The 22,128-nt window shown below is 38.2% G+C and overlaps 1 protein-coding gene and 1 pseudogene across 1 annotated transcript in view; both read left to right on the forward strand.

Annotated features, from left to right (window-relative positions):
- The first annotated feature begins 3,537 nt into the window (after window positions 1–3,537).
- Window positions 3,538–22,128, forward strand: part of LOC113645212 (semaphorin-4E-like) — a 28,618-nt gene continuing 10,027 nt past the window's right edge. Inside the window, exons 1-4 of the mRNA XM_047806477.1 lie at window positions 3,538–3,831; window positions 20,828–20,991; window positions 21,458–21,603; window positions 21,986–22,045. Coding sequence (XP_047662433.1) covers window positions 20,892–20,991; window positions 21,458–21,603; window positions 21,986–22,045 — 306 coding nt within the window. The 5' untranslated portion in view covers window positions 3,538–3,831; window positions 20,828–20,891. The remainder of the gene's footprint in view (window positions 3,832–20,827; window positions 20,992–21,457; window positions 21,604–21,985; window positions 22,046–22,128) is intronic.
- Window positions 7,530–16,298, forward strand: LOC125139979 (annotated as a pseudogene).

Raw genomic sequence — 22,128 nt, forward strand, 5'->3', positions numbered from 1 at the left:
CTGTGTACAAAACCATTATTTTCAGTCTACATGACTTCAATCAAATAAGTTAAAGTTGTTAAAAAAAGATTTGTATTGGTTTGTAAAATAATAGGACAAAAATCTAATCATTTGAGGAGAGTCAATTCAGTTATATAAAAATATTCAGAATTTGCTTTACTATCATTTTAATTACAGGATAACCTCATCCACATATCTTTCAAATTACTTTTGTTCCCATGAGACCTGGTGCAAAGATTATTGTTTACTCAACAATGAAATGCTTCACTGCAATGTGAAAGCATCTTAAATAACGTATGTGTTCACGTAGAAGTTTATACTTAAAGACAAGATAACTGTTTATATAGATGTCTTGAGCATCAGCTTCTCATCTGTAGTGATAGCGCTTGAAATGAAACAACAGCTAAAAGATGCCTTTGGAGAACTGGCAGCAGAAGCCGTGTCGATGCGAGAACTCCCATTCATAGTTGACTGCAGGAGTACGGGACTGTAACAACACGAGTCATACTCGGCCTGGCTCTGCTGGATCAGATCCTCCTCTGTCCAAATGGACTCTACTGCTCTGCATTTCTCTCTCTCCTCACCCTCTTCTGCATCTCCTCCACCCTTCTCTGCAGAGGCTCTGGAGCTCAGCCCTGGCCTCTCATCTCACTCTTCCTGTTTGTCTTTACATTCCTCTGCCTGCTCTGACACTCAGTAGTGGCCTGTGAAGGAGAGTAAGAAGAAAAGATCATTAGGATAGATTTTTTACACTTAAAAAACAAAACAAACAAACAAACAAAAAAAAAACAATAATTAAAATAAAAAATGACCAAATAAATAATATAAATTATTCCATTAATGAATATAAGGAAGTATACTGTACATGTGCATATTAAATAAACTAAAAAAATTAACCTACACATTATATACATACACAAATAAGTAAACAGCTAAAGCATAATTTAAATAAAGTATTATGGATCGCCAAAAGTGACCACTAGGGGATGAGCCAGAAACAAGCCTCATTGCAGCTTTAAAGCATTAAATCCTCTAAAAACACGAAAAAACCTATTTACCTAGTAAAGTTTATACTCTCAAGATTTTCTTAAGCCCACGCACAAAGCATAATATGATTCATAGCCTTCATACTATTTGAAATTTTTTTTGGAGAAAACTGACCTAGGTGGCGCTAGACCAGTTTTTCCCTTACATTTAGACGCTTCCCTTTCCTCACTGGGGTAATATATTCCAAAACAAATATTCCACAAAAATCCCCACAGGCCCAAGGAACTGGAATCTGTAAGCCTTTTAATCCAAAACGCTTTGGTCGCCTCGCAAATATTCCGTTTGTGTTCCGAAAACTGGAAACAGTAGTGCGCCACCATCTTGTTTTTCGGCTCTAACTTCTCATTGGGGGTTTCAAAAATTCTAATTCGTCATATTTAAAGCCCAGGGCCTAACGAATCAAACAAGCCCTCATTTGAGCCAATCGGTGCTTGTATTGCAGAGATAGACGGCTGAGAACCCAATGATGTCATGACATCATTTTTGGGAACCCGTTTTTGACTGACAATTACTCCTTCCAATAGCAATGAAATGGGCCGGGACCTCTACAGCTGTTTAGCCAATAAGGAAACGATTCCAACGATATGCAGCATCCCCCCTCTCTGCTGCCTGGATCTGCGTGAAACAGCTGCGCACAAGATTTATTGCGCAATCCTTGACCTTTTCACGCTCTCACAGCTCAGGGTGTCAAGTTACAAGTCTGGTGTGAAAACAGGCCTGTAACTTGACACCCTGAGCTGTGAGAGAAAAGGTCAAGGAAAAGGTCAAGGACCCAAGCCATTTTTGGGTCTTTTGACTTGAATTTTTTTTTGGTGAAAGCCAAGACATGTGGCTATGACCCTCAGTTGTTATTTGGTCCTAACATGTTCCAGAGAAATAAGATTAATCAGTTTATCAGGTAAACAACCCAGGCGGAAATCAAAACTTCCATTCTAGCCTCTGTAACTTTGTGCCAGTAAGGCCTAGAATCAATCTGACACTTGTATCTGAAACTAGAGAATCTCTTCTTTCCAAGAGACCAGGCTCACCCCTGTGTGTCAAAGTTTGTGGGAGCTGAACCACTTTTTGTTGGGTAGGTCATGTAGGCGAAAAACGTGCAATAGGGGGCGAGATCCTTAAGAGAAGAGAAAGCCAAAAAATATCAATAATAATCAAAAATATCAATAATAATGTTATTAATATATATCCCTCAAAGTTTCACATTCTAGACCATAGGCTTGGGCTGAATGTTCAGTTTTTAGACATACAATAACATTAATCATCATCATCATCATCATCATCATCATCATCATCATCATCATCAGCATCATCTAAGTAAATTCAACAGGTTCTCTTGCAATTTTTTGCCTAAACCCAGGTCATTATTTGCACAATAACAATAGAAAGCAGGCTATTGATTTAAAAAAGGAGAAGGATATGAAAGACATTTAGGGTCCACAACCTCTGTCTCCTTTTCCTATCTCTGTCCCTGCTGTCTCTGTCTCTTACATGCCGTCTCTCTGAACTGGAGCATGTGCTAGAACAAGATGAACTCCTGCTCTGCCTGTGCTCTCATTTCTCCTTCCTTTGACTCTTTATTGTGTTTCTTTCTACCACGGTCATCAATCAGTGAGCCAAGTAGGCAGACTTGAGTGATTCTGTTGGTACTATTTTTACTAATTGTCAGACATAAAACAATTCATAGGAGAAGACATAAGAACTGAACATGCAAAGCTGCTGTGTTTGAACCTAATTTTAAGTGTGACAGATTTGTAAAAAAATTCTGAATGAAAGTCAGAAGTCGGGTCACTACTAACACCACCCACATATGTGTTAGAAAAATGTAGCATGGTTACTGTGTCAGGATTCCATATTTTGAATCACCCTCTATTTTCCTTTTACAGTTCCAGTCAATGCAGTTTTCTCCATATATAGTAGTGCCTTTAATAGCTTTACACACAAGTGTAAAATTTAAGGTATAAAATTATCTACAGTTAGCAAGCTTAGCACAACATTGGTAAGGAAAAAACCCCTGTTTTATAGATGATATAAGGAAGTAATTGTGAGAGGAAACAGCATAAAAAATGGAACCCATCCTCATCTGGGTAACACCTAATAGTGCAATTGTGTATAATTTCCTTATTTTTTAAAGAATTGTAATTGTGCAAACAGAAAAAAACATGATAGTTTTAATATGAAGGCTATTTTGTTGAAATTATCGGCCTCTCACTCTTTGTGGTAATGCAGTCTTAATGCTTTAAAAGCAATTATAGTCCTAAGTCATCATAGCCAAAGGGATTGTATTAATTACAGTCTAAGCGATCTTCATGGTTTCTCAGTGGTACCATCCACAGTAATCTCATGTATGCACAATCTGTTGTGTTTTAATCTTTACGTAATCAGAATCAGAATCAGGTTTATTGGCCAAGTGTGTTGACACACACAGGAATTTGGTTCCAGCTGTTGTGACTCTCAAATCCGGTCGTATGTCCCTGGGCAGTCATGGTGTTGTAGAATGTAGTGCAGTCCAATGTTGATTGTGATTGTAGTGGATCCAGCATCCATTCTGTTACAGCAAACTGTTAAAGCAGAGAAGCATACTAATCGATATTCTTTCTCCACAAAAGCCATAATGACTTTATTATGATCCTGGACTTTTTCAAAGAAGCTGCAGCTCAACTAAATTCTCTGCTTCTATTCTGAATCTGGATCTGCTATGAAAATTCTGGAATCTCCTGTCATATGTTTCTGTGTGAAAGAGCCATTACATTTTCATTTGAAGCATTTTGTCAGCAGCTGCAGCAGGTAAGTTCATCTTCAAAGTTTATACTTGTGTTAGTACAAAATAATAGCAGTGATGAAGTGTCTGATGTGTAAGTTACTGTTCAGAACAGTGTTCTCTGTGTTTCTGTACAATAGAGGGGTGTTTTTTTGTTTTGTTTTGGTGCTCCAGATATTTCTCGATATAGTTGATACACTGTATGGCTTATACTTTCCTGGCTTGCTAATACATTTATATTATATGGAGTATTACAAAATGATGGCTTTATATTATATGGAGTATTACAAAATGATGGCTTTATATTATATGGAGTATTACAAAATTATGGCTAAAATTGTGTAATTGGTTTTAAATGTGTTAGGTTTAAGTAACAGAAAATACTCAACAGTGGGCTGGTGAAGTGGATTAGTTTTGAACATTCTGAAGAATTTTTTATTCCTCTTAAACCATCAATGGTTTGAATGATTTATTAATAAAAGTGCATCGTGTCATACCTTTAAGCATTTATTGACACATTCAATATTTAATGTCATCTGCTATCATTTAGATGATCTACAATAGAGATACACTGATCAGCTTAAACCTCACCCGAATCTGATGCTTCAAAAAAATAATCCGCCCGCCATCCACCAGCACCATAATTTTCTCTGTATAAGATCTCGATACCCGATAATCCCATTACAATTATACTAATTTTTAGTTTTCAGCATGATGATATGGTCAATGGATGGTTCTTTATCAGCTCATTCGGTGCAGAGCGATAAGCGCATAACATAATACACTGGATAGATGCTGCTTTTAATTGAACATTTATTTATTTATTTATTTATTTATTTATTTATTTATTTATTTATTTATTTATTTATTTATGAAACCAATGTTTGATCTTTGTTCAGATTAAGCTGCATTTAGATTATTAGCACAATAAACACAGGCTTAAGTCCCTTTAGATGGAATGTCACCGTTTCTATCAACTTGTATAGACTTTGTTTTCTATATTTATACTTCTCTATTATTACTATGCACCAACACACAAAGACAAATTCCTGTACATGTAGATAATACAGTAGCTGGAAATAAACCTCATTCTGATTCTGGAATTCCCGAACAGTCGAGTTATTTTTACAAGAACCCTGCCTGATGTCATACACTGCCCTCTTCTGGTCAAAACGTTTAATTACATTTTTTTTTTTACTTTCCAAACAGCTTTTATTTTTCAGCTTTTTCTAATGAGAAAGATTTTTGTACACAAACTATGTATTCTGTTCTTTTTTTTTTTTTTTTACTGTTTTTTTAAGAAAATGTCAGTAGACAGCCCCATTATATTTGGACCCAGCATAAGTAACTAACAATATAGTATGTCCTACTGACTCAGGATCAGAAGGAGCTTTATTACCAAGTGCGCACGTTCAGCTCAATACTTACTGGTCTCCGAGCAGCATTGCTCAATGACGTAGGATGGAACTCAACATTTACAGACAGAAAGCTTTTTGTTTTTAATCACATGTTAAACGTGGACTGATCTCCGTCCCAGTCATAATATAAACACAGGCCTATACTAATAAAAACAATTCTGACTTTATGTCTTTGTTGAATACATAAAGTGTATTTAGACACACTATAGATTTTTATCTGAACGGATGCCAAACAAAATTAGTTACTGCAAGATTATTATTTTTTTAAATGACAGTACATGCTGTATTACTCGAATTCCACATGTATTAACTAATTTTTAAGAAATTTTCCTTGTTTAAGAATGACATGTCCATATGTTTTATCTGTTATAGTTGTTGGAATAACTGAAACAATTCAAACAAGTCAAACTATCATTCCTTCACCTTCCTGTTCTAAGAGGGAAAAAATGCATCTTGTTGTAGATAAACCAGAGCAACAGCTTTACATCTGATCATTAAAAAGAAAATTGCCTAACACTGGGAATTTGAATATTCCTAAATATTAAATACATATCTTAAACGAAGCACAATCAATCATTACAGTTTGTAAAAGAACCTGTTTAAATCGTTTATTATTGTTAGTAGTATTTAATCATGTGGAGCATCTTCCATAAAGGTCACTGTGACTTCTACTATAAAGTCTACTACAGACATGATAACATAATTTAAACTTGCACGTTTGTACAATTGATAAAATCATCAACAATTGTTTTCCCTGTAGCTGCTGTTATAGACAATAAACAACACCAAGCACATTCAGGCCTGTAACAGCACTGTGTTATAAGTGTAATTATGCAGAAATTATGTTATGTTTCAAAGGTTCTCAAATATTGTTAAACTTCACTGCATGAGGTGCACATGCCCTGTGTTGGTAAATTACAACATTTGGCAAACATAAAAATAAACTAATGGAACTGGCATTTAATGACATGAAGCATGTGATAAATTTGTGACTCCACTGTATATCGGTGGTCAATGTTGTTATGAGGAAGGATGTGGGTTTTGCTTCAGTTATTCTCAATGCTGCATCGATACAGATCTAAAAAAAAAATGACAATTTGATCCATGACCTTTAAAAGGAGATTCTGATATTATTATATTATATTCCATCTTCTTTGGAACCACTGGTATATGATATAAAGTGTCTTTTGTCTTTCATAAATATGTCTTCATAAGTTTTCTCTCTGTTTACTGTAATGTTAAGACAGGAAACTCTGTGACCTTTGTTCTCTATAATAATGTAGAGGTGTGAACTATGCTGTTCTTAATGACTTTATTGTCTTAAAATGAACAATTTTATTAACGTAGTCCAGTGTGAATGACAGATGTTTCTCAATATTTCTACAAGGTAATTGTAAGGAATGTACTGTAAAAGGTTACAATTGAAAATCCAGCTCATGTGCGTTATGCCGTATTTCACCCTGCTCTTCCGAAGTACATCAATCTAAAACATAATCTTTTATAATAAGTAAAATGTTACAATTTATTTTTCTTCATGCTGAAAAAATATATTTTTCATATTTACAGTGTGACTGAGAGACTGAGACTGACGTGCTCTGTAGCAGAGGACTTGAAGAACTTAGGCCATGCTGTTCTTCCTTGTCCTGTCTTTTTGGGCTCCAGCTTAATTGACTTCAGGCCAGGTTTGGCCATTGAACAGCACAACCACGGAAAACAGTCACTCTGAGTAAGTGAGCTGTCTTTGGTTGGGTTTTTTTGTTTGTTTGTTTGTTTGTTTTTCTTGCTGATTTTTTTATTATTATTATTTTTTTTTTCTTGAATGGATATTAGTTTGTGACTTGGCTCCACAACATTGCTGTTTAATGTTACTGTGATAAGCCTTGCAATATATTAAAAGCAGGTTGATGTGTTGTAGCTGGATGGTTACAAAGTACTGATATTAAATTCTTACTTCTGTTAAAATTGCACACAGCTTAATATAAAGATCCCCACAGTATTAAAATAATACATACATAAATAATAATAATAATAATAATAATAATCATTTTAGGGCATTGGAACATTGCAGCCTTTATAATATCAGTAATATAAATACAAATAACACAAAGCTTATTGAGTTACTGAGGTCAAAAGTTACAGTTGTTTTAAGTCTTTCTTCTACTTCACTTCTTTGTACTTTTCTTTATTATGAGCACCAAAGATCTTGTAATTACTCCAAACCAAGTGGAAACAAAAAGCCTATTCCTGCTTTTGCTAGGTAACAGAGGACATGTCTTTCAAGAGGAGGGAGTGTGGAATTACCCACCATGCTCCTGATGGAAGATGAGGGTGTGCTCATCCGGGAGCTCGAGAGGCCATCTTTGCCCTGGACCTCAACAACATCACACACAAGAAGGCTATGGTCAGGAAAAAGATTTCATAATAATAATAATAATAATATAATAATAATATAATAGATAATAATAATAATAATAATAATAGATAATAATTATATAAAAAATATGATGATAATAGTACTAATAATAATAATAATAATAATAATAATAATATATTACTTATTATTATTATTTATTATTATTATTATTATTATTTATTATTTAAAAATAAATGTTAAAATTCCTTGCTTTAGTAGTAAGGTTTTCACTTGCACTGTTACTTATTTAATTCTAGATAAGTAAAGAATATATTCTCTTTTTTGTAGGTTAAATGGGCGGTGACTTCAGAGATGCAAGCGCTATTGTATCTTCAACGGGAAAACACAGGTGAGAGGGTTTTTTTATGTGTGACTGTTCTGTGTAAAATCAAGAGACTGTTATGTGTGTGACTCACAGGAGATCAGCAGTTTCATAAATAATCCAAGCTGCCCATCTAGTGCTAAACATCCTGCCACAACCCAAGAGACCACACCACCATCACCACCACTCTGAATATGGTGTATGATGATGAAGGAATGGAAGAAATACACAAAAGATCCAGTATATTAGGAACATCTGTACATCTGCACATTATTGATTATTGATCATTACTGATCATTGATAACAAAAACGCTGAGTGAGTTACAGTTATGTGCAGACATTTTTCAGACCAGCTTTCTGATCAAGGAGATCATACTTTTTCTTTATATTTGATGCAAACATTAACTGAAACTATTGACCTGTGTCTGTAAAATCTGCAGGGGTTGGCACTAAACTGATTAATACTGCAATTTATAAACAACTCAATGGATTACACAAAAGCTTGGTCCTTGGATGAATTTGAAGCTTTATCTTCAAACCCCCTAACAGTGTTGTTCTTGTTGAAACTCCAGTTTTGAGTTTAATGATGTTGATGTTGCTTTCAAGAGGAAATCAACTGGACGATGTTGTGACTGAATTCTGGCAAAACCAAAAAATCAGAAACAAAATATTTTTATAACCAGTAAATACTTGTCATCTCTATTTTAAAAATGTAAAAAAATTACAAATAATTAAACAATGTTTTTATTTAGAGCTTCAGTTCTGACCATTGTCTGAGCTATCTAGTTACAAAGATAGAGTCTAACAAAACAGTAGGTCTGCCTGAAAATGAGCTTGAACGTGAACTTTATAAAGTTGATATTGATATCAAGTTTCCTTCAAAAAGGCTTTAAACATAAAGAGAAGTGGGATAGCTTTCAGTGGAACTGAAATTAATTACTTAAACATGATTTCCTCCTTTGTTCTTTCACTTTGGTAGGAACCAGATAATAATACGATGAAGACTGTACGTACTTATGATTGGTGTACAAATAAGACACTAAGTTTCAGTACAGGAAAGTCTAAAGAGTAAAAATGGGTTTTCCAAACATCCACAGAAATGTATCTGTATATCTTTGTCTTTATGTGTAAATATGTAAATTCTCAAATAAGGGTAAAAAAAATTATTTCCTAATGAGAATATTAAGAACTAGATGTTATACCCCTAAGCCATGTCTGACTTTCAAACCCTGGTTAGGTTCCACAGATTTGTGCAGTAAATATATCATTTGATTAGGAACAGTTATGCTATTATACAAAGCCCTGATCTGCCTACTCATCGTCTTTGAGTCCTCACCTAGCCTATGAAATTATTCCACATTATTCTTCTATCTTGTGTTGTTCCTGTTAACAGATCTGTTTTTCTGTCTCTTTCTGATTGGCTTCCTTGGACTTTGTTTACCTGTAATTTTTCCTTTCCAGACTGATTGTCATAACTACAAATCCGGGTCCCTTCATAAAATGTCGAACGACACTATGTTCATTTGTGGTACCAACGCTTTAATCCAACCTGTGATATTATGGTAAGTAAAAGTTCCTCACCATATTTTACTGTAAAATGTCCTTGCTATGATATTGTAGACATTTGTAACATGAGTTTTCAGCCTTTGTGCATGTTTTTGTTGTATTATATCACAACCATGTAGACATTTCATGTAGCTGTGTTCTGCTTCCTTCCAGTCTTATAAAGAACGGCAAGCTGACTCGCGAAGGTAAACAACAAGATGGGAAAGGAAAGTGTCCATTTGATCCTATTCCAGAGATGCGCCTCTGAATTTGTCGGTAGGTGCTTCATCTCTCTTAAGGCAAACTGCTGCATGACGTAACATGCCAAAGAGCACAATGTTTAGTTAGTGATTGATTAGAAAGATTGATTTTAGTTCATGCATTATATTCTTTTCGAAGGTTAATACTTTAGTCACAGCGCTACTCTTATGTTAACTGTTATGATGTTTCGGAATTATTTAAAAGGCAAAGTAACTCAATGATCCCATCATTGTTGCTTTAATAATATAATTCTGATTGCCATTTAGATGGAACAGCTGTACTCTGCTACATCTTTGAATAAGTTTGACTTAGCTCCCGGTTGTGATGCGAAGCTTATATGACAGCATGCAAAACTGAATTCCTGACTTCATGGCTTAATGGTAAGAAATGGGAAATGTTATTACACTAAGTAGGGACTGAGATGAGTCCTCTGGTTTCATATATAAATTAAAAACTCAACATTACATCTCAAACAATCCTTCGAGATTGTGATTGAGTAGTTGAGAGTCACTGATTAGTTTTGGTTATTTCCAGAGCCCAATTTCATTGGCATGAAGCATGTGGCTGAGGGAGATGACAACCCAGAGGGGGATGATGACAAGATTTACCTTTTCTTTAATGAAAGAGCTGTGGAGTAACGATGCCTACAGTAAGATGGAGGTGTCAAAGGGGTGGCCCGTGTTTGTAAGTGTACTCTTCCTTATAAAAGGATGGTTGCCGATATTACAGTAACACCATTCTAGATTCTATGTTTTTATTCATCAGAAATGTTTGTGTTCCTCACAACTTCTTTGTTCAAAACAAAGAACCTCAGGTGATGACAAAATACCTGGGTGGGAAAATATAAGCACATGTTTCCTATTTCTGCATCAGTACTTAACAACCAGATGTTACTAAAGAAATGCACAAGATTAGCTAATCATCAAGATGTGAAACGATTAAAATCAAATATTTGTTTGTTGTTTTTGCTTACATAATAAAGTCTTAAAATGAAGATATTAGCTGCTTATAGAACAATACTTTTACCAAAAAACCTTTGGTTTATTTTATAATGTTGATTCGTAAATAATATAATTATTGTCACTTGCTGTAATTGTTCTGCAGCATTGTTCTCATACCCTCCTGATCTCTCCTTGCTAGGGGGATGTAGGAGGGACAGCAGATATTGCAGAAGAAGTGGACGTCATTTCTAAAGACTCACCTGGACTGTCCTGTGCTTCAAAACCAGACTAACCACTTCTCATACAGGATGTGTTCCTCTTCTGCCCAGACAACCTGGAAAACCTGTATGTTCTACGGCGTCTTCACTCCTCAGGGGTGAGTAATGTTCATTGAAAATGCCAGCAGAATATGTTTAAATAACTGCAGTGAAGAAGACAATTTGTGATTTTGAATGAATCAGGATTGTGGTTGAATATCAGACCAACAATACAGTCAAACCTTAAGGCAGAGGGACTTAACATTACCATTTTTGTTGGATTAGCCAGAGCTCAAGTGCATGCAATGATCAACATTGTTAGGGTCAAATGGGAAACCTAGCAGGCTTTAGGCTAACAACTCACTGGTATTTATAGTCAATAATTGGGTTGCCATTAACATCAGAAATAAACATTATGGTATTAGTTTGGATGGTACAGTGGTTTAGTGGTTAGCACACTTGCCTCACACCTGACCTCAAGTGGAGGAGTTTAAGTATCTTGGGTCCTGTTCACGAGTGAGGGAAGGATGGAGCGGGAGATCGACAGGCGGATCGGTGTATCTCTGCATGATGCGGTCGATATACCGATCTGTTGTGTGAAGAAAGGGCTGAGCCGTAAGTGAAGCTCTCTATTTACCAGTTATTTACCTACCTCACCTATGGTGTGAGCTTTGGGTCATGACCGAAAGGACAAGATCCCGGATACAGCGGCCGAAATGAATTTTCCTCCGCAGGGTGGCTGGGCGCATCCCTTAGAGATAGGGTGAGGGAGCTCAGTCACTCGGGAGGAGCTCAGAGTAGACTCGCTGCTCCTCCACATCGAGAGGAGTCAGCTAGGTGTTCCGCATGTCCAACCGGAGGAGGCCCCGGGGAAGACCCTAGGACACGCTGGAGGGACTATGTCTCTCGGCTGGCCTGGGAACGCCTCGGTATTCTCCCGGAAGAGCTGGAGGAAGTGTCGGGGAGAGGGAAGTCTGGGTGTCCCTGCTTAGACTGCTGCCCCCGGGACCCGGCCCCAGATAAGGCGGTAGAAAATGGATGGATGGATGGATGGATGGGATGGGATGGGATGGATGGATGGATGGATGGATGGGATGGATGGGATGTTTTTATTTCTGTTTTTTCTTCCTATAGCATATGAGTAAGACTGTGTACATCCAGTTAAAAACAAAAAAAAATGTAGAAATGAATTACAATGGTATCCAGATTCAAACATTAATGTAGACATAATTTTTAACCACTGACTTATGACACGTGTTTCATAGCTGTGATTTTATCTGACAGGGAAATGCCGGAGTACTCAGCAGTGTGTGCGTACAGGATACAGGACATCAGGGATGTGTTCTCTAAAGCCAATTCAAAGTTCTAAACAGTGATGCTTACTTCGAAAGAGTGTGACATACGACGGGCCTCTGCCTGAACCCTCGTTCCCGGAGCTGTGAGTTCAACATTTACCAACATATCCTACAACATCATTTTTACTTGTTAGCTACAGTGGTGGATAATGACTTAATTAAGTCAGATAATATAGACAGAATTATACTGCAGCTGAATACTCAATTTTATTGGCCATAGGGTCTTGATTAATTTTTGTCTGTATTCCAGATCCAAGAACTATGGTCCCAGTTAGTATTATGCTCTTGTTATCATTTCCTGAGTAATACCTTACGTAGTGATGTGCATAGGGTTTGACATCTGAATTGGGTATATTTTGTCTCCAAAACAATATGCAGTAGGTAGTTAATCAATCGTTTTGTGTTGCTGTGTGTGTGTGTGTGTGTGTGGTGTGTGTTTGTGTGTGTGGTTTGTTGTGTGTTTGTGTGTGTGTGTGTGTGTGTGTGTGTGTGTGTGTGTGTGTGAGTGTATTACCAGTAAAACAAGGGAGAAAGGTTTTTCAAAGTCTTTGGACCTCCCTTATAAAACCCTCATGTTCATACCGAGAGCACCCACTGATGGATCAGGGCAGTGAAGCCTTCTGAGCAGCCCCTACTGGTGAAGAAAGGACCTGTGTTTACCTCGTATAGTGGTGGCCAGCACTACTTGCCCTGGATGGGAGCAGCCATCAGGTCATGTTTATTGGCACAGGTACATAAATATTTAGTGTACAGTTTACATATTTTATACAGACTTATGCATGTATGTGTTACAGTGTTCAATCAACTGTACAATCTATGTAACAGCAAGCGGTTCAGTGCTGAAAGCAGTCAACTAATGACGGAAAGATGGTGATAATAGAGGAGGTGCAAGCTTTTTAAGCAGTCCGAGCCAGTAAAGATATTGCGGCTCTCCGTCACCCCTGGTAAAGAATGAGAGCACCTTTACATTTGATTTTTTTCCTCACTCATGCTACACCAAAAGATTATTGTTAATTTTATTAATTTATTTGTTTTTGGGTGCAGTTCCAGAATTGAACCCTGGTCAAACTGGGAATGGTGGACGAGCTTTGCTTCAGGGCCGATGAAGTTAAAGTGGTTTCGTTCATTATGGCAGACAGATGATATAGATATTGATATAGATATTATAGATATTGTCAGGTTGGCCTTCTGCTTGTATTGTAAAAAGAAAGAGGCCCAAATAATGTGTACAGTACAGTATAATAAGTGAGCAACTAGGACTCACCTTGTCTCAGTGATTAACAGAATATTATCCTAAACGTTGATCTAGTGATAGGTAAGGCTAGTTTAAGCGGTTATCATCGAAACTTCTTTTGTCAAACATTTGCAGATAACTCCAAGAGATTTAGAAATATGGCTTGTGTTTCAAAACAAGCCTGACCTTTATTTTGCCCAATATAATAGCAAGTCTGCTAATGCCTGTGCTATAAAAAATGTGTAACTGCTTTTATTTTTGTATTATAATATGTAGTATATGGAGCTGGTGGGTTAGTTATTGACTTTTGTCACAAAGATAAAAGTAAAGCAAAATGTTACAGTCAATACTTGCCATTAGTATTAGTGTCTTTAGTGACAATCATTCAGAGACTGCCATGTATAAGAATCAAGGAAAGGTTTTGGATTTTTTATTGGAATGTTGTGTGTGACATTACACTATTTAATTGATTTATAAAAGGGGAAGAAATAGTTATCTATTTAGTTTGGGAGAATGATAAAAATGCATTCTCATTGAGTGTTTTTATTCTTCTGATAATTTACAAAATAATTTTAATCCCAGTACTCATCTGATTAATTTAATTATTTCTACTTGTGATTCAGTTTTAGTTTGATTCTGTTATATAGCTTGACCATCTTTTAATAACTAACTGCTGCACATATTGTTTCAGGGTCAGCTGTATGCAGGCTCAGAGGAAGCAATGGTGGCAGATGCCGCTTAGTACATGTGACCATTACGCTTCCTGTATGGACTGTGTGCTGGCCAGAGACCCTTACTGCGGCTGGGACCTCAGCGCTGAACGCTGCATTGCTATAAAAAACATTCATCCAGATAAACACAGGTACTCAGCATATACTTCTCAGCTGCTGTAATATAGTGCTGTAAGGAAAAAAATCATGATGTGGTGTGCTGTTGTAGGAAAATGGGCAAAAAGGAACAATGGGTGTGATGTGACATGAAGTTTACCTTTTAGTAATTATTAATTACTTTTAATTGTGCACATGTGGGAATGTTAGATATATTGAATTTCCAATCATCCAGTCCATTTATTTTTTCTTCTGCAGTGAGGTGGTTCAGAGTCTGAGAGATGGAAATGCTGCACATTGCCCTGCAGTTGGTATGCAAACAGGTGGCTTTTTAAGCTCACTGGTTCAGATAGTACAGTATTTACTGATAAAAGTGTCTTGTATGGGTCAATATACATGCAGCAGAAATGGCTTAGTCCATTGTGACTTGTCACTGAAAGTAAATAAGTCTCTCAAGGACTGTTGTTTTTGTGTTACAGACGTACATAGTACTACGATCATTAAAACCTTCTATCCTGGTAACGAGGTCAGGTTGCTTTGCCAGCCAGGATCAAACCTGGCCCGAGGGCAGTGGAGCGTAAACAATCACACAATTCAAAACTCCAACAAGTACCACATTCATCACAACAACCTGTTGATCCTCAATCTCTCGGGCAGCGACGCTGGATTCTACACCTGCACCTCTGTAGAGTCCTCCAATGGTAACGACTATGTCATCCAAACTGCTTCATATGAGCTGAGGCTGGAGAACTTCATGGAGCGTCCTTCGGTTCAGCCGCAGGCACAGGAACAGCAGAAATGTCTCTTTTTCCTCAATATCCTGGTCATTATACCAACACTGATATTAATAGTTCTTGTGGTATGGAACTTCTACAAAGGGCATTTTGCTGTCCAGAGATGCTTGAAAAAAGCTGAGGAAAGTCCACAGAGTGTGTCTGTCTGTCAGGAGCCACTGCAAATTGTTCAAGAAAGTTCAACAGAAATAACAATCAACAGAATAGCTGAATCCCCTGATATGACAAACCAACATAATTGAGACAAATTGCTCCAGTGAAGTTTATTTTTTATTTTGCAGACACCTCAATGACATAATCCAGTTTCATAGCTCAAACCACATAATCTGAACTGATCTGAGATTTAAAAACAGGAGATTTGAGATTTTTTTATTACACTTTATTATTTCGTTATTTTTAGACTCTGGTATTGCTTAAAACCATAAAGCACTGAAACTGGTTTAAGCACAGTATATCGTTTTAAAATTAAAAACAAAGGCTAAAATAGATGTGAAGATGTATTGAAGATTGTATATGGTCTACTGAAGAGGATTATACAACCAGTCATCCATGGGATACCAGCATAATTCATATTTCCTTCTTAAATCTCTATTCTGGTGGAGACATTGAATGAGAATGACCATCAGTTTTGTTTTTTCTTTTTATTTTATTATTAAAATTATTTATTTGATCATTCGAGCTAGTGGTAAATGGTTTTGTGAAGGTCTCTGTGCACTAGAGCCTCTGTATGTATTTCCAAACAGGATACACAAACGCTTCTTTCAAAATACATGTCAGAAAACACGTTTAGCACGTCTAGACATCTACACTGAGCTTTTGGCATGTGTGGCATTTTTTTAAACCTCTTGCTGTTGAAGCCTCCAGATTCAGTACTGTGTTTCCAGGGCAGTAGCTCACTGAAATTTGCAGGACTTTACCTCTTTCTTAATATATATATTTTTTTATTCTAACATTTTGTGAGCATTTTTACTGTAAAATAAACTGAATGTGTTTGTGTAATGTCTTCTGTGTACAGAACCATTATTTTCAGTCTATATGACTTCAATCAAATAAGTTTAAGTTGTTAAAAAAAGATTTGTATTGTTGCAAATTATATGACGACAACCATTAAAATCTAATAATTTGAGGAGAGTCAATTCAGTTATACAAAAATATCCAGAATTTTCTTTACTATCATTTTAATTACAGGGTAACCTCATCCACATATCTTTCAAATTACTTTTGTTCCCATGAGGCCTGGTGCAGAGATTATTGTTTACTCAACAATGAAATGCTTCACTGCAAGTGAAAGCATCTTAAGTAAATCCACATATATGTTTATACTTAAAAACAAAATAACTGTTTGTACAGATGTCTTGAGCATCAGCTTCTCATCTCCTGTAGTGATAGCGCTTGAAATGAAACAACAGCTGAAAGATGCCTTTGGAGAACTGGCAGCAGAAGCCGTGTCGATGCGAGAACTCCCATTCATAATTGACTGCAGGAGTACAGGACTGTAACAACACGAGTCATACTTGGCCTGGCTCTGCTGGATCAGATCCTCCTCTGTCTGCATGGACTCTACTGCTCTGCATTTCTCTCTCTCCTCACCCTCTTCTGCATCTCCTCACCTCCCTCCTCTGCAGAGGCTCTGGAGCTCAGCCCTGGCCTCTCATCTCCACTCTCTTCCTCTTTGTTTTTACTTTCCTCTGCCTGCTTTGACAATTCAGCAGCAGCCTGTGCAGGAGAGTAAGAAGGTCATGGAAAAAAAGGTAATAAAATCAATTATATCTACCATTAGGATAGTGTCACCGGGTGACACGGTGAGACAAAGGCGAGTGAGGATCCAAATGCAGTTTAAAGGTTTTTAATAAACAAGTCACAAACAAACCGGCAGGCAACGCGGAACAAACAGGAAACAGGAAACGGGAACATGGACATGCACACACCAACAACGACCAACAACATTGAAGTGAACAGACAGAGTATATATGGTGAACGGAAACCAATCACAAAACAGAGACAGACAAGGACTAAGACAAGACACCTGGGGAAGAGATTGAATGTAATTAGTGTCCATGGTAACAGATAGGTGGGCGGGGTCAACAATTAACATCAGGGAGAGACGGCAGACAGAAACAAGGGGAAAACACAGACAGACACATTACAGAGCCCCCCCCCCCTACGAGCGGCTTCCAGACGCTCCCAAGTCCACAAAACCCAGTTCAGGCGGGTGGAGCGAAGGCGCAACCAGGGTGGGAGGGCGGGTCGGGTTCGTGTAGTGGTGGCGCCCGCCGAGCAGGAGGCCGGGGTGGCGCCAGCCGAGCCGGAGGCCAGGGCGGCGCCGGCAGAGCCGGAGGCCAGGGCGGCGCCGGCAGAGCAGGAGGCCAGGGCGGCGCCGGCAGAGCAGGAGGCCAGGGTGGTGCCGGAGGCAGAGCCAGAGACCAGAGCAGGACCGGGGACCAGGGTGGTGCTGGAGGTGGAGCCGGAGGCCAGAGCAGAACCAGAGACCAGGGTGGTGCTGGAGGCGGAGCCAGAGACCAGAGCAGGACCGGAGACCAGGGTGGTGTCGGAGGCGGAGCCAGAGACCAGAACAGGACCGGAGACCAGGGTGGTGTCGGAGGCGGAGCCAGAGACCAGAACGGAGTTGGCAGCCAGGGTGGTGCTTTGGGCCTATGAACAGGGACAGGAGGTAGAAGGGCTGGCAAGTCCAGCGAAGCAAAACACAGGAAAACAGAAACATGCATAGGTTCAGGCCAGGCAGAGAGTTCAGGTGGTTTGGGTGTCATGATGTCGACCGCGTCCTCTGACTCAGTCATTTCGGTCGACCCGGCCGATTCGGCTGGTTCCGTCAGCTCGGCCGGTTCCGTCGACCCGGTCGGTTCGGCAGGTTCCGTCGACCCTGCAGGTTCCGTCGACCCGGTCGGTTCGGCAGGTTCTGTCGACCCTGCAGGTTCCGTCGACCCGGTCGGTTCCGTCGACCCGGTCGGCTCGGCAGGTTCGGCAGGTTCCATCGACCCGGTCGGTGCCGTCGACCCGGACGGTTCTGCAGGTTCCGTCGACCCAGTCGGTTCCGTCGATCTGGTCGGCTCGGCAGGTTCGGCAGGTTCCATCGACCCGGTCGGTTCCGTCGACCCGGTCGGCTCAGCAGGTTCCGTCGACCCGGTCGGTTCCGTCGACCCGGTCGGCTTGGCAGGTTCGGCAGGTTCCATCGACCCGGTCGGTTCCGTCGACCCGGTCGGTTCCGGCGACCCGGCTGGTTCCGGCGACCCGGCTGGTCCAGCTGGCGACTTAGGGATGCCGGCCGCCCGAGCCGACCTCATCGGGGTATCCGCCAGTTTGGAGACCAGCCGGTTAGCACGGACCTCAGCCGAGCTCGCCGGTACGGTAGCCATGGGAACTGGCTCCATCACGGATGTGCACGGGACTGGTCTGGGCGGAGGCACTGTGGAGCATAGTGACGGCACACTGACGGCAGACAGAAACAAGGGGAAAACACAGACAGACACATTACAGATAGATTTTTTTACACTTCTTCTAAGGGATTGTATTAATTACAGTCCAAGCGATCTTCAGGGATTCTCAGTGGTACCATCCACAGTAATCTCATGTATGCACAATCTGTTGTGTTTTAGTGTTTACACAATCACAGTGTTAAAGCAGAGACCCTTCCATACTTATTGATTGTCTTTCTCCACAAAAGCCATAATGACTTTATCACGATCCTGGACTTTTCTGTTTCTACTCTGAATCTGGCAATCTGAAGATTGTGTGTGTGTGTGTGTGTGTGTGTGTGTGTGTGTGTGTGTGTGTGTGTGTGTGTGTGTGTGTGTGTGTGTGTGTGTGTGTGTGTGTGTGTGTGTGTGTGTGTACTGTATATATATATGTCTTTAGCCATCCCTCTTCACAGACCGGTTTGAACTCTGCCTGATGTCATACACTTCCCTCTTCCGCGTCAAAATGTTTCATTACAACATTTTCTTTTGCTACTTTCCAAACAGCTTTTTCTCTTTCCGGTTTTCTGTTTTGCTCTACAAAATGCACCGGAAATTTTCACACCAAAACTAATGAGAAAGATTTTTGTACACAAACTATGTATTCTGTTCTTTTTTACTTGTTTATTTTTTTAAAAGACAAAGTCAGTTGACAGCCCCATTATATTTGGACCCAGCATAAGTAACTAACAATACAGTATGTCCTACTGACTCAGGATCAGAAAGAGCTTTATTACCAAGTGCGCTTGCGCACGTTCAGCTCAGTACTTACTGGTCTCCGAGCAGCATTGCTCAATGACGTAGGATGGAACTCAACATTTGCAGAGAGAAAGCTTTTTGTTTTAATCCCATGTTAAACGTGGATTGATCTCCGTCCCAGTCATAATATAAATACAATGTTTACATGACTCCCGATTGTTAAAATGAGTATCAAATTAACGATAAACTTTAACAACAGAGACACACGTACACAGGTACGCAGTTTATTTGTCGCGCTGCTGTTTTTGTTTCACACTATAGCACGAGCATCATGTCAAACTTAGCACTTACCTTATAATTATCATTCCTTCACCTTCCTGTTACTAAGTGGGGGAAAAATGCATCTTGTTGTAGATAACAACAAAACAACAGCTTTACATCTGATCATTAAAAAGAAAATTGCTAACACTGGGAATTTTCCTAAATATTAAATACATGTCTTTAACAAAGCACAATCAACTATTACACTTTGTAAAAGAACATGTTTAAATCTGTTTATTATTGTTAGGAGTATTTAATCATGTGGAGCATCTTCCATAAAGGTCACTGTGACTTCTACTATAATGTCTACTACAGACATGATAACATATTTAAACTTGCACGTTTGTACAATTGATAAAATCATCAACAATTGTTTTCCCTGTAGCTGCTTTTATAGACAATAAACAACATTCAGGCCTGTAACAGCACTGTGTTATAAGTGTAATTAATGCAGAAATTCTGTTATGTTCAATAAGTTCTCAAATATAAACTTCACTGCTTGAGGTGCACATGCCCTGTGTTGTTCTGTGTTGTGGCTCATCCAAAATATGCATATGAACAAAATAAACTAATGGAAAAGGCATTTAATGACATGAGGCATGTGCTAAATTTGCGACTCCACTGGATAATTGGCAGTCGATACTGTTATGAGGAAGGATGTGCGTTTTGCTTCAGTTATTCTTAGTGCTGCATCGATCTAAAAAAAAAAAAGACAATTCGATCCATGACATTTGAAATGAGATTCTGATATTATTAAATTGTATTCAGTTCTTCTTTTGAACAACTGGTATATGATATAAAGTGTTTTTTTGTCTTTCATGAATATGTCTTCATACGTTTTACTCTTTGTTTTACTGTAATGTTAAGACACGAAACTATAATATTGTAGTGTGTGATCTATGCTGTTCTTAATTAATTTATTATCTTTAAATGAACAATTTTCTAGCGTGAATGACAGATATTTCTCAATATTTCTACAAGGTAATTGTAATTGTAATGGAAAACTAAAAGATTTCAATTAAAAATCCAGCTCATGTGCAGTATGTCATATTTCACTTTGCTCTTCTGAAGTACAGCAATCTAAACATAATCTGTTATTATGAGTAAAATGTTAAAAAAAAAATTCTTCATGTTGAAAAAATATATTTTCAATATTTTACAGTGTGACTGTTTGAGAAACTGAGACTGACGTTGCTCTGTAGCAGAGACTTCAAGAACTTTAGGACATGCTGTTCTTCCTTGTCCTGTCTTTTTGGGTTTCAGCTGTATTGACTTCGGGCCAGGTTTGGCCATTGAACAGCACACCACGAAAAACAGTCACTCTGAGTAAGTGAGCTGTCTTTGTTGCTTTATTTTATGTTGTTGTTTTTTTAATAGTTTTTTTCTTAAATATATATAGTTTGTGATTTGGCTCCACAGCATTGCTGTTTAATGTTACTGTTATAAGCCTTGCATTATACAGTATTAAAAGCATGTTGATGTGTTGTTGCAGCTGAATGGTTAAAAAGTGCTGATTTAAATTCTTACTTCTGTCAAAATCGCTCACAGCTTAATATAAAAGATCCACACAGTATGTAAATAAATACATACATAAAAAATAATAGAAAAAGACCATTTTAGGGCATTGATACAAATAACACAAAGCATTATTGAGTTACTGAGGTCAAAAGTTACAGTTGTTTTAAGTCTTTCTTCAACTTCACTTCTTTGTACTTTTCTTTATTATGAGCACCAAAGGTCTTATAACTACTCCAACACAGTGGACACTAAAAGCCTATTCTGCTGTTGCTAGGTAACAGAGGACATGTCTTTCAAGAGGAGGGAGTGTGGAATTACACCACCATGCTCCTGATGGAAGATGAGGGTGTGCTCATCCTGGGAGCTCGAGAGGCCATCTTTGCCCTGGACCTCAACAACATCACACACAAGAAGGCTATGGTCAGGAAAAAGATTTCATTTGAATAATAATAATAATAATAATAATAATAATAATAATAATAATAATAATAATAATAATAGATTTATTTATTTATTTATTTATTTATCACAGCTGGTTGTTTTTTTGTTTCAATATAACTTATAACTAGGGTTTATTTGCTTATATTCTATCATTTTTACATTTTATCTATTTATATTATTTTAATGTTAACTTTCATTCTAGTTTCAAACATTCATTCTGTTATTAGACTGTTTACATTTCAGATAGTAATAATTGTTAAAATAAATGTTAAAATTCCTTGCTTTAGTAAAAAGTTTTCACCTGCACTGTACTTATTTAATTCTACATTCTATATATTCTCTTCTCTTCTCTTTTTTGTAGGTTAAATGGGCGGTGACTTCAGAGATGCAGCGCACTTGTATTTTCAAAGGGAAAACTCAGGTGAGGGGTGTGTTGTGTGTGACTGTTCTGTGTAAAATCCAGAGACTGTTATGTGTGTGACTCACAGGAGATCAGCAGTTTCA

This window comes from Tachysurus fulvidraco, chromosome 22 (assembly GCF_022655615.1).
Source record: "Tachysurus fulvidraco isolate hzauxx_2018 chromosome 22, HZAU_PFXX_2.0, whole genome shotgun sequence".
Classification (NCBI taxonomy): domain Eukaryota; kingdom Metazoa; phylum Chordata; class Actinopteri; order Siluriformes; family Bagridae; genus Tachysurus; species Tachysurus fulvidraco.